At 37.2% G+C, this 16665-nt stretch overlaps 1 protein-coding gene across 3 annotated transcripts in view; it reads right to left on the bottom strand.

Moving 5' to 3' along the window:
• TSNAX (translin associated factor X) overlaps positions 1–15253 on the bottom strand; it is a 50881-nt gene extending 35628 nt beyond the window's left edge. The window contains exons 1-4 of one of the 3 annotated variants that reach the window (XR_005031531.2): positions 15022–15253; positions 14451–14555; positions 12299–12413; positions 8627–8757 (exon numbers count right to left, since the gene is read on the bottom strand). Coding sequence is in view for 2 of the 3 variants with exons in the window: in XM_036919219.2 (XP_036775114.1) it covers positions 8627–8757; positions 12299–12413; positions 14451–14555; positions 15022–15037 (367 nt within the window). In the remaining variant the exon portion in view is untranslated. The remainder of the gene's footprint in view (positions 1–8626; positions 8758–12298; positions 12414–14450; positions 14556–15021) is intronic. The other 2 variants (XM_036919219.2, XM_036919220.2) reach the window with 2 other exon arrangements.
• Positions 15254–16665: the final 1412 nt, after the last annotated feature.

The raw sequence follows: 16665 nt of genomic DNA, 5'->3' as shown, positions 1-16665 counted from the left end.
GGGACCCGACAAGAACATATTCAAGAAAACCCAATTAAAGGCTTCTCATTATTTGTACTTACTCTTTTAATATTTAAGCAATATACATCCAGTCCGTATCTCCATCAAAAATCATATATAAAGGTAAATAGACAAAACAGAGGTTTCATAATAAATTCGAATTTCACATCTCAACTTTCTAGGGTTCTAGTGTTTCAAAAAATTTTTTACCATGTGACCCAGTAATTCCACTCTTAAGTATACACCCAAAAGAATTGAAAGCATATGTCCACCCAAAGACTTGCAGGCAAATGTTCACAGCAATTGCCAAGAGTGGAAACCCAAACATCCATCAGATGATGAATGGATAAAGAAAATGTGGTATGTAGCACAGTAGAGTATTATTCAGCCATAAAAGAGAATAAAGTACTGATGCATGCTGCAACAAACATGAACCTTGAAACCACTATTGCTAAGTGAAAAAAGCCATATATAAAAACTCACATATTGTATGATAATATTTCCATGAGATATCCAGGACAGGCAAATTCAGGGACAGAAGTAGATCAGTGGTTGCCTAAGGCTGGGAGTATTAGGGTGGGGAAAGGAGATGGGCAGTGACTGCTCATGACTAAGGGGTTTCCTTTTGGGGTGATGAAAATATTCTACAATTAGACGGTGGTGACAGTTGCACAACTTTGTGGTTATACTAAAAACCACTGAATTATACAATCTAAAAGGGTTAATTTTCTGGTATATAAATTTGTCTTAATTTTTTAAAATTGCATTTATAGCTATTTGCAAGAACACCACTTGAATTTTTTCAAAACTTTACCAGATCACTCTAGTGTTAAAGTAAAATAAGATTTAGCTTTGATTCATAGGCCACTCTGCTAAAAATCTACCCTCAGATACATAAATTGTGCACCAAAATATATAAGCATCGGCTTTGTAAAGTATGTGCAATTATTTTACCAACAGTAAAACAAATGCAATTTTACTAATTTGGAATCTGTCTGATTTGGATGTTGTTCACCTGAGCAGGGCTTTTACTTTTAGAACTGAAGAGAATATGTTGAGCAAATCAGTATAACTGAGATTGTATCCAAAATGAAAATAAATTTTAGAATTCAGCACACTATTAAAATGAATCCCACTAAATTCCACAAGAGAACAAACATCTACGAATAGTTATGTGCTGATAAAATAAGTAAGAAATGCTTTCCACAAACATATTTCATTTAGCTTTAGAAACAATCTACTGGTAGCTATTCCTGTTCCCATGTTACAGGTGAGAAAGTTGAAATTCAACAGGTTGTATACTTTGTTTCAAGGCTGTAGATGTATGGAGTATCAGAGCAAATGTGTAAGCCCAGGTTTGTCTGACAACAAAATCTTCCTACTTCACCTCACTGAGTAAATTTTATCCATTAAAAAGCCCACCTGAATGGGTAGAAAAGTTAATAGCAACCTGAGGATCTTACAAATTCCCCAGAAATGATTCCCAATACCAAAGGATCACATTCTCATCCTATCTCAATCACTATAGTAATCCCTTAAACAAAGCTTGGCAGCATTTTAAACTCCTGTCCTTTGCAGTGATAGCCAAAATATTTTAACATGAATTATGTGAATTAATATAAACCTAATATTTTAAATATATTCTTTTATTTTCTTACTACATTAAACTATACTTATTATAAAACTGCTTATCAAGTGATATAAATTATTAATCAAATTATTTGATGACTCAAATGGCTTCTTGATTTTTAGATGCTTTGGAATGACCTCTCCTTTTTTGACTTTCTCTAGCTAAATGATGCCCTTGTCTGAGCCATGATTTGATAATGGGAACATCATCAAACTCTTCCCATGACTTCCTACATTAAAATTACAGTTGTTAGGTGACTGGGGATCCTGCTTGTGTGGGGATTCACAAGTCTACCTCCATTTCAGCTCCCAATTCTCCCTACGCCATCAGATCTGTTCCTCCCTCGTCATCCTCTCTCCTCTACCCATTGGGGGATAAAGGGAGTAGAAAGAGAAAAGAAAGGTTGTTTGTGATGTCACTTGCTGGGTATGCATGCTGTTCCTTGGTCATTAAGACCCATGAGATTCCCTTCCCCCATACCTGTTCCCTAAGTGTAGAGAGCTGCTCCCCTCTCCACCAGGGAGTGTCTCAGGTAAAGCTAAGCTCTCTGAACCCATCTCAAAGCCTATTTACCACAAACCTGACGGAATATGCTCTGCATGAAACACCCATTTATATTCCTGGTTCCCTACAGACTTCCCAAATACTATCTGTTTCTCTCCTTAGGACATTTTTTTGGGTGGTTTACAGAAGAGAGCCACAGCTGAAGCTGTACAACACAATCCCCCACTCCACCTCTGGACTTAGCTCAAAGAATTCCCCAATCTCCCCACCCAAAATTACAATCTCTGCAGTTGCCCCCTAGCTGCAGTACACAAACCAAAAATTATGTTATGGGCTAAATTATGTCCCCCACCTCAAAAGCCTATGTTGAAGCCCTAATCCCTAGTACCTCAAAATACGACTACATTTGGAGGTAGGACTTTTAACAGTTGATTAAAAGTTAAAATGAGGCAGTTAGGGTGGGCCTTAATCCACCACGACTGTTGTTCTTGAAAGAAGAGATCAGGACGCACAGAGATACCAAGGATGCCCGAGCACAGAGGAAAGGTTGTGTGAGGACACAGAGAGAGGGTAACCATCTTTAAACCACAGAGAGAAACCCCAGGAAAAGAAACCCTGCCAACACCTTGATCTTGGACTCAAGTCTCCAGAAATGTGAGAAAATAAACTACTGTTGTTTAAGCCCCCAGTCTGTGGAAGTCCTACCAAACTAATAAATTATACTGGAATCACAGTGCCTGTTTGGCTTCTGAAATAAGCCAGATATGCTAAAATCTCTATTATTAATTTTACTACTTATGATAATTAATGATATGCTGCTTACCAACAGACCCAGAAGTATGTTTTTAACATCCAAAAACCACCACAATAATCTATCAAGCTTAGTATCTTAACCTGCTTTCAAACCCCATTGTCATCCTGCTGCAACTAAACTAGCAAAATCCTAACCATGAATTAATCTAACTTTCTACCTCATTCATTCCTATTACTATATAGAAAACATCACACTTAATGATCAGGTAAACTTTCAAAAATAATTAACAGTAACTATTAAATGTTCCTGGTTAAGTTCCCAACCCCACTTCCCTCAGTCACTCTTCCATCTCCAGTCTCCTTCAATTCCAATCCACTGACCATCTCCCATCCTTTCTCTTTCTCATCAAACGACAGGAAAAGAGGTTCCAGAGCAAGAAACTTCCCCCACAGCCTGTCTCTATACCAGCCTCAACTACCACTCTCAAAAGTGCTGCTTTTGCCCTCACATAAGGCTGGTCAATCTCCCCAAGCTCTGGACCCATCTTTTCTTGATTCTGCAAGGATCCTACCTATTCCATCGAACATTCTATTTCCTTTAGTGAAGGTCCCATAGGACCCAGACTTTAACATCTACGTCTACAAATCCAACTACAGTTTCTAAACTGATGACTCCAAGGCTGTCAACTGCAAATTGGTTCCATATTCTGAGTTCTGTAGGTCCATATACATACTGAGATATCTATTTGGCAGTATCTGGATGTCCCATAATTTCCAATTAATTACATCCAAAACTCACTCTGTCTTCCTGTTTTCTTCTCTTAAATAACATCCCCATTCATCCAGTTGGCTAAATCAGAAACTTAAAGTATTCCCTAGACTATTCCCTTTCCCCTGCACTTTTTCTGGACACCACATCCTAAAAGCATACCCCTTCCTCTCCAACCCCACCACTAACATCAAACTAGAGGCCCTACTGATTCCATACTTAGAATGACCACCAATGCTTCCTTAGGCACCTTCCTGCCTCTAGTCTTCCTCTAAATAAAATATAATGGCATAACAGAAAACATATCATATAATGATATGACAGACTTGAAATAAGAATATCCTAGGTTCAAAAGCTAATTTAGTCTCTTACTAGCTGTATGAACTAAGGTAAGTTTATTAACTTTACTGCAATTTAATTTCCTCATCTACTAACACAGTAGAGCTTACACACAATAAGTAACAAGAGCCCTCTGTAACTGAATTAAACTGAAGTGAGAATAATTAAAATTAAAATGACAGGCATTAATTTTTGTTAGACAACATTTTATAACTTCTTTAAAAGAAAGCAGTGGGTTTTATTTTCAATGCATAAACTCACAATTAAGAGAGGCCATTATCCTTCCAAAATGCTATCCTAGCCCAACATACACTGTGATTCTAAGAAGTAATAGTAACTTATTTTAATGAAACCTTATCTTTTATACCATTAAAGCATGATAAATTAAGATGTCTGTTAAGGAATAAGGACCTCTAACTTAGTACATTATGTCTAAAACTGAGTAAGAAGCAGTCTCTTCTGTCTTCCCTACTCAGCCCCATTCTTTTCAACTCACAGAACTTAGCTCGAAAGAGTTAACTTCCTGAAGTAGAATTTCAGAAAAGCAATAGGAATGTTCACAGATGGAAAGAGAAACTGGGCTCAAAGACCTTCATATATTTGGATAGTCTCAGAAGTTTGTATTAAACATTTATTGAGAAAAAATGTTTACATACTGACTTTTTGTAACCCAGAAAATGACTATATATTTTCCTCATGCTCATATTTGCCACAGAAGTTGAAGTATGATACTCTTTAAACCGTGATTAAAAAAATGTTCCTGAATCATCTCACATTTAAATGCATCTCACAGTATAAATATCTACTTTACTTACACACACACACACACACATATATATATATATATAGGTAAAATTAAGGAAGTATGAGTGTCTTGAACCAGATATAGGATCTGAAACCTTCAAGTAAAAAGCCTTTGTTTTTGGAGACAATTACAGCATAAAACATTAAGTATTAGCTATGAGGGGGAGACAGTCTAGCAGAAAGTCTTATCAGACAGGCAGAACAAGTCAGATTCAAATTCTAATACCATCTCTAAGCTCATCTACAACATGAGATAGTGAGGTTAGATGGACTCTAACCACAGTTTCTGCTGCAAAATTGTTTTCAATTAGGTAAATAAATGCTTTCAAACAAAAATATATTTAAAAGAGTTGTTTTAATACATCAACATGCATATACGTGGATTTTCCACTAAACCAAATGGACATCAAATTACTATACTGGGTAGAGAAAAATTATTCATCAAACAAAGTTCATTGTCCTTAGCACATAAAGAGACAATATTTCTCATTCTCCCTAGAAATCAGGTGTAGCCATGTGACCAGCCAGGAAAATGAGGGCGGAAGAGATCTATGCCACTTCCAGGGCTGGCTCAGAAAAGCCTCAGGCACTAACCCTACACTTCCCTTTTCCACAACCACCATCTGTATGTTGATGTCCCGGCTTACCTTGCAAACTACGTACTGGTAATACCAGAGCTCATGTGATCCTGGGTTCCTGAATGACGTGAGTGGGCAAAGCCCACTTAAACTACCATCACACAAAGCCTGGACTCCAAGTTAAAAAGAAACGATTCCTATTTGTTAAGCCAGCAAAATGTTGCAATTTATTCATCTATTACAGAATTTAGCTTTACCTTAACTAACATCTCTGGCATACTTAATTCTCACTCATAAGCAGATCAATCTGTAGCTATAACCTTCCTCTCACAAAATTCTTCTATTATTTCAAAGGCTTACAGATTTTCATATCCTAGTTCATTTTGTCAATGCATCTTCTCAATTTTGCTAATATGCTGAACATTTATCAAACTTCTCTGTACTGGTGAGAGCTTTAGAACTTCCCTAAATATCAATACCAATCCTATTTCTGTTACTGTTTAAGTAATAGCCCATGGAAACAAATTTTCTTTTGGGAGGAACAAAAATAGTCAAAGATTTGCAAAAGCAAATCATCAGATAAAGGATTTGGTTGAACAAGAAAAGCCTTCTTAAAATAGCTTTGTTCCTCATTCTCTCAGTATTTATCAAATATCTACTAAGTGTCTGGGATATATCAGTGAGTAACAACAAATATTTGTAGAATCTACATTCTAGCAGGGAAGAGAAACAATAAAGATATAATACTAAATGAGATCACACCTTAGCTACAGGGGTGGGGAGGAGAAACTTAAGAGCTACAATGTGTGGATTTTTTCAGGAAAACCTTAATATTTGGGAGGAAAGAGATTTTAAGCAAGACAAAGCCCTTTACTACAGGTTAGATTCTAAAGTCAACTGTAAATTAAATCCATATGGTAAGAAATCAATGGTAGTACTTACTAGCACATGACCTTGGGCAAGATGCTTAAATTGTGAGCTTTAATTTCTGCACTTTTATAAAGTGGCTAAAATAATATCCATGACTTAGGAATACTACAAAGGTCATAAATACACAGAACAATTGTTTAAAAAATTGCCGAACACCAACTTATTTAACCCATCATTCACATTCTTGGATGAGAGAATCAAAATAACCGAGTTTAAACTTAGTTTTGTGCACCAAAATGTCTCAAGAGTAAATGACATTGTTATCACAATATGAACTAAATATTTTTAAAAAGGCCTTTTCTTTGAGATGGAAGACATTTTCCCCCAACAGTTTATCTTTCAACTAGAGAAAAAAAACAAAAACAAAAACATATAGGCACAAACTGACTTATTTCAAGCAACTAATTATTCATTTGTTTAGCCATCCCTTGGGAGAATCTATAATCTACTCTGATAAGAAATGTGAAGAAAACAGACCTTTTCATTGTTACTCAATTATTAGAAGGATACTCAGTATTTCAGCTCACACAAGTATCCCTTAGGGAAACGCTCTGCGTGCCACTAGCACTATTCTTAATGAGGAAAAGCACAGAACTCCTTTAGTTCAATGCCAGAATTGTTTTATCTCCAAGTCAAAAGAACTATTTGGAGTAACACCAAAACAAGCATTTAACAATTACAAGCAGCAAGCTATTTAAACATCATATTGTTAATGCTACTCTGATTATAAATAACCTTATTTTATCAACTACAGTACCTGTCAGCAAATTTTTAAGTCCCAGATACCTGTTTTATTCTTTGCTTCAATTTAAAGATCCTCATTTTATTTTAAAGACTTCTTACAAAAAAGTGAGATATAGGCAATCCTTATATTTTTAATACAGGAGTAATTTTCAAAGAAAACTTATAAATCATAAACAAAGGCCTAAAACAGAATATTGTGCTTATCACCCTCAATGATACAGTGAAGTGGGAAAATCTGAAGACTGCTCCCATTTTATTAATGCCCCATCTAAACTCTTCTGAAGAGTGCAGTGCTTCCTTCCTGATTTAAGAAACACTCTATGGACTCAATGTAATGTCCCTTTTGCCTTTTTCCTCCATCTCTCTGTTCAGTTCTAACACCAAGTACAACTTTCTAGGTTTCTTTCATACCACCCTGTGGTCCTTGTCCTTGTTTAAAGTCTTTGCTTATACTTTACTCACTGCTGAATGAAGGACATACAAAACAGGGCCAAACAAAGCAGGTCTAGGATGTCCACAAGATATCTGAGGAACTTTAGATTGTCAGGAATATGGAATTGAGAAGTTTAATCTACACACATCATCATATGATAAAGTACTAACACTGTGAGGAAAATATATAAGGTTTTATAAAAAAACAAAGTTTTAAGGATGCAATGAAGTAAAAAGTGAAGAGTACTGTGATCAGCTTCTACTGTATGTACTATATTATCATGAATTTTTACAAGATAGGCTTATTCATGATGTCACAGAAAAAATTATCAAGATTATGAAGTTATTCAAACTTTTCTGCCTTTATTTAGTTATCCAAATTAATAGGATTCTTACAAGCTGCAGCATGGGATTTGTGTTTATTCTGATGCAGCAAGACATTTAGACTGTACTGCTTCTTCAGATGAAGGACTTCCTAGAAACAGAGATCCAACTTGCTCCCTCACCACCAATTCCACCACCCAGTAACCCTCAAGATTATACATGCATACCTCTTTTACCTAGCAGGACCACTGCAACTAAAGTATCTGCCTGCATCAGTCTATTTCTAGCATGGCTAATGCTACTACTCCAGCTATAGGGGAGAGAGCAATAGCAGTAACTCACTGAGAATCCTTATGGTAATATAATACTCAAGTATAAACAACTGACAAATACAACTGCCCCTGATCTATAAAAGATCTACAATGTACCTGCAGCCTGGAGATGCCACTTTTGGATTCCAACCAACCCCGAGAACTGTGTTGGCAGCTTACCTCTTCCCTACTCCACTTCCACTGGAAGAGGCATATAAAAATCCCAGAAGATAAAACAGAACAAGGCAAAGTTGCCCCCAAATTATCTGCCCTGCCTACCAAGGAGAAATAAGATAGTCCCTCAAAAGAACCTCAGCAATGAGGTTCTGACAAAAAGTATCATTAATATGAATGGTAGGGCTGTTTTCAGTAAACACAGCACATACCCTCACCACAGGACTACCATGAAGAGAATTACCATCAATGTTATCTCCTGATGCAAAGAACTGCTCTGGAGTAAGGAGCTAGAAACTCATCAGTCAACAGTTAACAGTGAATCTAGACTTACCTGTAGTAATGGCTCTATGGAATTGATGCATATCTTCCCCTGAGAGCTCTTGGGCTACCTGCAATATCTTCTGTCTGACACCATCCAATTTAATTTCTGATTCAGTCAATATTTCTTCCATATCAGGAGCACTATATTCAAGATATTGGGAACTTTTAGAACATCAGCCAGATGCTTTGATAGTAAAAAAATGAAATAATCTAAATATCAATTAACTTAGGACTATATAAATATTGTCTGTATTTTGATACTTCTAACTCAAAACTCTGATAACATCTTATTAAAAGTATATAAAAGCACAGAAGATTCTGTAATACACTATTAAGTGAAAAAAGTTACAAAGTTGTATGTATAATATTGTCTTAATAAGAAAAATTATGTTCATAAAAATATGATATCTGGAGATGTCTGCTTATAGTCAGGATGGAGTAACATAGATGAGATTTATCCTCCCACCACAAACAACTAGAAAGAAAAAATATATACACAAAACAATGGTTTTCAGACACTGAACAATAGGCAGTATGGACAGTGATCCCTGAGAGGGGGTGGAAAAAAGGACATGTGCCTTATGATTGTCCCATTTTATTGCCTAGAGAGCTTCCAAGTGACAGTGCACGTATGAGAAACCTAGGTAGAGTATGTGAATCTCCCTGAGAAAGTATTTTATGCTGAATGGAAATGAAAAAACAACCTATCAAACTTCAAGGAATACAGCTAAAGCATACTTAGCAACTAAACGGAAAAATTTATAGCACTAAATGCCTATACTGGAAAAGAAATGATCTCAGTTTCTTCTGATTTCAGCTTCTACCTTAAGAAACTAGAATAGGAGCAAATGAACCCAAAGCAGAAAAGGGAGGAAAACAGAAATTAATGTAAATGAAAACCAAAAAATAGACAATGTCAATGAAACCAAAAGGTTATCCTGTTAAGATCAATATAATTGATCAAACTCTAACCAGATAAATCAGAAAATAGAAAGGACACAAATTACCAACAGCAGGAATGAGAGAGGGGACATTACGACAGATCTTACAGAAATAAGAGAATAAAAGGAATATTATGAGATGAAATGTACAAATTCCTTGAAAGACACTAATGATCAAAACCCACTGATAAAGAGATATCTACCACTATCAAAGAAAATGAACTTATAGTTAAAATATGAAATCTGCTAATACTAAATGTACTCTGGCTGATTTCTTTCATAAAATGTTTTTACTTTTCTGTAGTTTATCATTTTTCCAAAGTTTACTGTTTTCTGTTTATTAATAAAAAGTATACATAATATGGTCACAAGTATTATAAAAAAGTACATGAAATATGAAATATGCTCACTGATAGCAGCTATCTTTAGGTATTATAATGGACTTTTTCATTCAGTACCTTTACTTTTTCTGTCACTTATTTTTCTAAGACTACTATTTTCTAAGTTTACTCTAATGAACATTTCTTTTTTGGTGGACAAATACAAGATGATTTTACACAAGAAACATTAGTTTTTTCTAAAACATTAGTTCTCCTTTCACAGTCCTATTGTTTCTTTAAACTACTGAATACTGATAGCAATTGTTTTAAAACTGAATTTGTATTGGGAAAAAATTGTTCATAATTAAAATGGTGTTGCTTCTTTCCATAATACAAGCTCAAGTATGTATAAGCTATCTGTGAACTTGTTTAAAAAAACAGGGAAAAACTAACCTTAGAGAAAGGTGAAATAAAGAAAAGATTAGCAGTGCCACCTTCCAGTAGATCTTTGCTTGGCAAAATTGCTTCCACTTAATGGAATAACAATTAAAGTATTAAAGATGACTGGTTAGCCAGAGACGGGTAAGATTCCTCAAGGGAGGAACAACCTAAGACAGGCACAGTCACAGGGGGGTCATCAGGTGAGAAATTGGGGATCAACAGAGATGAGGCTTAGAACCTCACCCCCCATTCTGAGAGAAATCTTCTGCATACGTGGATGTTTTATTGCCCTTGTCTAGCTTGGATTAACACATAGTCTACAGGCACACACCTGATCATCTACATTTGCTCTCTTACAACACTAAACTATGTTTTCTACCTTTATCTTGTATCTACCTACCACTTCAGCATTTTATTAAAAATAATAATAATAGAGAAATGTGGTATCCACATATAAATCAAGTATAAAAATCAAATGAGTATTCATATTTGAACTGACTTTTTATAGTTCATAATGCATGAGCAAAACCGAAGGTTTCTGTGATGGCTGCCCTTGTACTGTTCACCATGTAAGAACTTATTCACTATGTAAGAATTTGTTCCCCATGTAAGAACTTGTTTGTTATGCCTCAGAAGATTGGAGACTGACGAAAATTAGGCTTGGGGTGGATTAATGATTGTGCATTGAGCATTGACTCCCCTATACAGAATTTTATTGTTGTTAACAACCATTTGATCAATAAATATGAGAGATGCCCTCACAAACAAACAAAAAAAAAAGTACACTCTTCCAATGGCAAAATAATAAGTAACCGGGATGTAATGAATATAGTCAAGATACTGTAACAGCTTGGTATGGTGATAGCTGGTACCTAGAATTGTCATGTATATAAATGTTGAATCACTATGTTGTACACCTGAAACTAATGTAATGTAATACTGTGTGTCAACTACCCTTCAATAAAAAATAATTACCTGCAAAAAAAAAAAATTAAAGTATTATACAGTTACATTAAAAGTTTTAAGTTGGTGAATAAAATTCTTCAATAGTATGCTTAATAATTAAAAAAAAACAATAAATTGTATTTGATCTTCCTTAAATACTTTATAAACTGCAGAGTGCAAAGCCAATTATAGCTATCCTACAGGCATTTGGAATTTTTAACAGGAATCTCTCTCTGGGAGTTGCAGAGTGGGTACTTTCTAACTCCATGCAAAACAGAGAAGCAAAGAAGTATGAAACAAAGAAGCAAGGATGAAAGATGGAGATAAGCAACTACATTCACAAAATATTCCTGAATCTTTATAATTCACTTCCCTACTCTGCTTAGGCTAATTTAAGCTGATTTCTTTTACTTGCAACCAAGAAATCTACTACAGAGCCTACTCAGAAAAATAAGATTACTAAGTAAAGTCCTAGAGAAAGAAATCTCAAAAGAAATGTTAGAGCTGAAGAAATAAGAACTTTTAAAGAAGAATTAAGTAGTCAACAGTATCATGTATTGCAAAAATGTAAATTATAGAAGAGTACACTAAGTTTAACAATATCAGAGTAACATGGGCAGTTATGAGGCAGAAAGGCATATAGCAATGAGTTGAAAAATGAATGGGAAGCTAAGCAGATTTTAACACTTATTTAACATTTAAATTTTTGCATGTATATCATCCAAGTAAACATTTAACATAAGAAGCTCTAATAAACCACCAAAATTATATATTTTCACAATGAATGATCATAACAGAACACAAAATCCCTAGTTGGTCTGAAAATTAATAATTTTTCCCTCTTATTTTTTAAAAAATGTTCATTCTTAAAATCTACCTGCTGCTAACGTTCTGATTCCAGTGTTCACGCATAAGTCGCAGAATATTCTAGCAGCTAGTTACTATCCATTGAGATATAAAGCATTACAAAATATATATAAAAAATACATATCTAACTGAATACAACTGTAACAAATTTTAAAGATACTTACTCACCTTGTAATCCTATGGAGGAGAAAAATTGTCCTTTTACTTTCAACAGTTATATCCCGACTAAGTTTCACAAGTCTCTCATATTTGTCATGTCTTGCATCGAGTTCCTGCTGAAATGCTAAGAACACATTTTTATGACCATAAGCATGCATATCCTATATGTGAAACCTAACAATAATGTTACTATGTATGATAAAGCAACTATTACTTAGTCTATAAAAACGAAGAGGACAAAATTATCTCTTATTTGTAAAATATTTGGAGACCAAAGACTGCTAGTAAGCAAAATATTTTCTTTAAATACAGGTATGCCGTAACTGGGTCTTGCCCCTCCAAGCCTCACAATGAGATGGTGTATATTGTAAAATAACAAAATCTGATCTAGTAAACATGAGATTGTTATCATAAAATTACCACACACAACCACATACAAAAATCACTTCCAACTACCTCCCTCAGTTATATAAAGTTTTTTAAAATTACCTTACTATATACAATATAAATATCTCCAAGAAAAAAGACTGGAATTCTTAAAAAGTTACAACTTTTAATAACATCAACTCTAAATTTTCAAGCCCTAGTCACTGGAATGCTCATAAACCATTTAACTCTTAATAACCACTTTACTTCAGAAACATTATCACTCCACCTAAAAAGCTGCCTGTCCTTTGGGGAGCACCCAAAAGATGCATTTTGCATGATTTAAAAAAACGCAGAAATTGAATAAACTATTAACCATATTAGTAGTTGATAAGAATCTAAATACATCTCATCTTTTATTGAGACAATAATTAGGCTAGGATTTTGCCTAATATTTCAAGACAATCAAATGCATTCATTATTTACTATGAATATATTAATGATCGCTGTGAATTAGATACTATGAATACAAAGTTAAATAGACAATTCCTATCCTGAAGGGGCTTAGTCCAGTATGAGACAAATATAAACAATTAAATAAAATGCGATCATGCTATAAGAAATATATGTGAAAGGTACAGAAAAGCAGGAACCACGTTTCTCGTTCAGTATCAACACATGCTAAAATAGAGTAGATGCTCATACATATTTTATGACTAAATGCATGGATGAATAAGAACGAAAGCAATGTTTGTTGCCAAGTTTGCTAAAGAGAAATCTCAGAAAGGTTTCAAAGGGAAGAAGTCACTTGAGGTAAGTCTTGAAGAAAACCATAGTACACCAGATGGACAATTAGGGCACCAAGTTAGAAGCGGTTCCAAGTTTAAAGAACTATGTGCAAAAAGGCAAGCAGAAACATAGAATAGTAGATTATGCTTGGGAACAAGCAGCTCGGTATAGGGTCAGAGAATAAGGGTGGGGAATAATTGTGGTTTCCTCCTGGCTGTCTGGGGATCAAGATGCCATAACATGAAGACACTGAAGCAGCACTACCGAGTAGTCCACGTGAGAGGAACCAAGAGCTGGTTGCTGGCCAAAGGGTTAACCTGTCAATAGCTATGGAAACCTGCTCCAGTTAAGCCTTCAGGTGATTCAACTTTGAGGTACAATCAACAGCAAAGCCCCAATCAGGTTCCTGAACCACAGAAACTCTAAGGCACAGGACAGTGGGTAGAGGACAAGAGGAAGGAGAATCCTGCCTTATGTTCCGTTTTGAAATGAGAAACAACTTGAGCAAGTTAATTTTGAAAAAAGAGAGGTCTGTGAATACACACATATACGCATATTATTTACTAACAGGTAAGAGTTCCTGCTCTGTACAAAGTGCTACAGTTAAAAACAAAAATACAGTCCCTGTTCTCAAAAGCAGTTGTGGAAACAAAATACACATTTTAAAATTAAACATGTATATATACACCTGACATATACATATCTAATATATGTGTACCTATGTATGTATATGTATCAGGCACACAATATTTAGTTACATGATGTCTGATGTTAATAATATGTTTACCTGTGGAACTGTAATGGTAGAAAAAAAATCATGACTTTTGTTATATCCATTTGATGGCAGACCCAGCACCATCAAAAAACCTCCAGGAAACGTTAAAGGTTCACATATGCACCTGTGCAATTCTTAGGGGTTGTTTTCCTGTGCACAACATGGCTAAATAATCCTCATTACAATTTCTTCAGTTCTCTTCCCTTCGCCAACTTAAACTAAAGAACTTACATTTGAAGGCCAACATCACAGGTGAAGATGAATTAACATCCTTCCCTTCTCTTCTCTGGTTATGTGGGAAATTGTCATACTTCCTTTTCCTGAACCCTCCTGATCCTTACGTAGAGAAGGAGAAAAAAGTTGGATAGGGCTTGTCCACCACCAAGAGCTGACAAAATTGTCCACACATAGTCCAACCCCTTCTTCCCTTTAAAACCAGATGCCCACAGGGCCCTCGCCTGAGAGGCTTCTCAGAGACTAACAGAAAAGCGGCCCTGCCTTTTTCCCCAAACCTTAAGCGTACCTCCTCCAAGGCCTCCACTAATGGATTCCCTGATCTGGCTCAAGGGGGAGCAATTACCGAACTAAGGCTTTAAAAAAAAAACAAAAAAAACAGCTCGAGGACTTAAAATGAGAGGTGTAAACAGGGTCAAATGTGACCGGGGAAATCAGCAGGGCCGCCGCCCCCCGAGACTACCAGGGGAGAGGGCATCACGTATGGGTGAGAAGTGAACATCTGACAGAAAGGCCGGTGATCCTCCCCCTGTGAACAAATACGGCCCAGTGCTGCAGAGGACGCCACCTTCTTTGTTGCTCATGTCTTCACGACCTACGACGAGATGAACGCACTCCGAGGGCCTTGGAGCTGGCGAGGCGCGCAAGCTGCCGGCCGGAGAGCCCGCTGCTGCACCGTGTGCAGCCGGCCGACGTCGACTCACCGGCCGGAAGCGCGAGTCCGCAGCCACTCACGCCTCACCATCCGCGCTCACACTTCCGGCCTGCGACTCAGCCCCGCCGCTGCCCGCTCCGCCGGCTAGTGGCCCGGGGACCTCTCGCCCCGCGCCGTCGTTGAGCCTGTCCTCGGCTGTGCCTGAAAAGGGAAGAGACACTGCACGGCATGCGATGTTGATGAAAAAGACTGCTCAACCTCCTGGAAGTAACGTCCGTATGAAGGTAGGAAAGCGGCGAAAAATATACAGGATTTTTCTTTTGTTTTCTCAAGGCCCTATTAGAACACCCTCGGGTTCCCTCAGAGTAGCCCCGCCTCCCACGCGGTGCATAGTGGGGTTGTAGTTCGCCCGCAGGAGCCGGATCGGGGACTTTTGACCCGGCTGCGGGGGAGGTCCGTCCTCCTGTGGGGTGTCGTCTTGGGATCGCGGCTGAACCTTGCAGAATTAGAGTTTTTTAACTTTCCATTCCTGGGGGATACCAGGAGCTATAAGTGATGGGAATATGCAGATGAACACGAGGAAGGCGTTACTGGTAGAGGACTATAAAACCCACCCTCCGTTGCGTTTCCCCTCCCGGAGGGTTTTCCTTTTCTCTTTCTTCAGTACACGCTTACTTTACTCCCTTTCTCCGGGTATAGGTGAAACAGGTTGGAGCCAGACTGCCCGCGTTCCGATTCGTCTCTGCCACTGGGTGGTTGTATTTGAGGAAGTAATTAACATCTGCACCTCAGTTTCCTTAACTCTAAAGTGGGGGTGGAATAGTGCCTGCCCGCTAGGATTATTTGAGGGCAGAATGAGGTTGATACTAAGGTGCATAGAAGAGTGTCTTCCACATACTAAATGCTCAGTTAAATCCTAAAAAAGAAAAAGGGTAGTAATAATAACAGTGCAGCACTTAACTGTGAGCTTTTTATTTGGGGCGGGTCCTGCCATATTTTCTTAAGAGTTACTAGACTTCGTTCCACCACAGCTCAAATAATGTCCCAGCCCAGTGCTCTGGTAAACCTGAGTGTGCTGAAGAATGACGTTCCCATCGTCAGGATGGGTAGGTGGCAGTCCAGCATCATCTGGGTATAACTCTGGCTAAGGGTAGGCCAAGCTGGGTGGTCTAGGCCTGGCTGGGATAGCACTTTCTCTAAATAACCTCCATATTGAAGGCACCTATTGCACACACAGTCTTTCCTCTGCTAATTTAGGAACAAAGGAAGGGTAGGTGAAACAGGTTGGCTAGAATGTGGTAGTAATTTCAAGCCCCTGACAGGAGTGTGTCATAGGAAGGTGTGGGTAAAATTGTAGTGTTTCCAGAACATCTCACCGGGCTTTGGTACATCTGCATATCAATAGGCGTTCAGAGGTGGAAAGAAGTATGGCTTTAGTACATTTGCACATTCCTTAGGGGTGAAGAGAAGTTCATCTACAGATCAGTGGGTAATTACCTGCAAAGGAGGGCTTATGTGTACCTGAGAGGTGAGGGGGAGGGCCGGTTTTGCTTCTGC

Source organism: Manis pentadactyla, chromosome 8, assembly GCF_030020395.1.
Source record: "Manis pentadactyla isolate mManPen7 chromosome 8, mManPen7.hap1, whole genome shotgun sequence".
NCBI classification, from domain to species: Eukaryota; Metazoa; Chordata; class Mammalia; order Pholidota; family Manidae; genus Manis; species Manis pentadactyla.
Note: the sequence above shows the minus strand (reverse complement) of the source record. Positions and strands in the feature narration are given on the sequence as shown.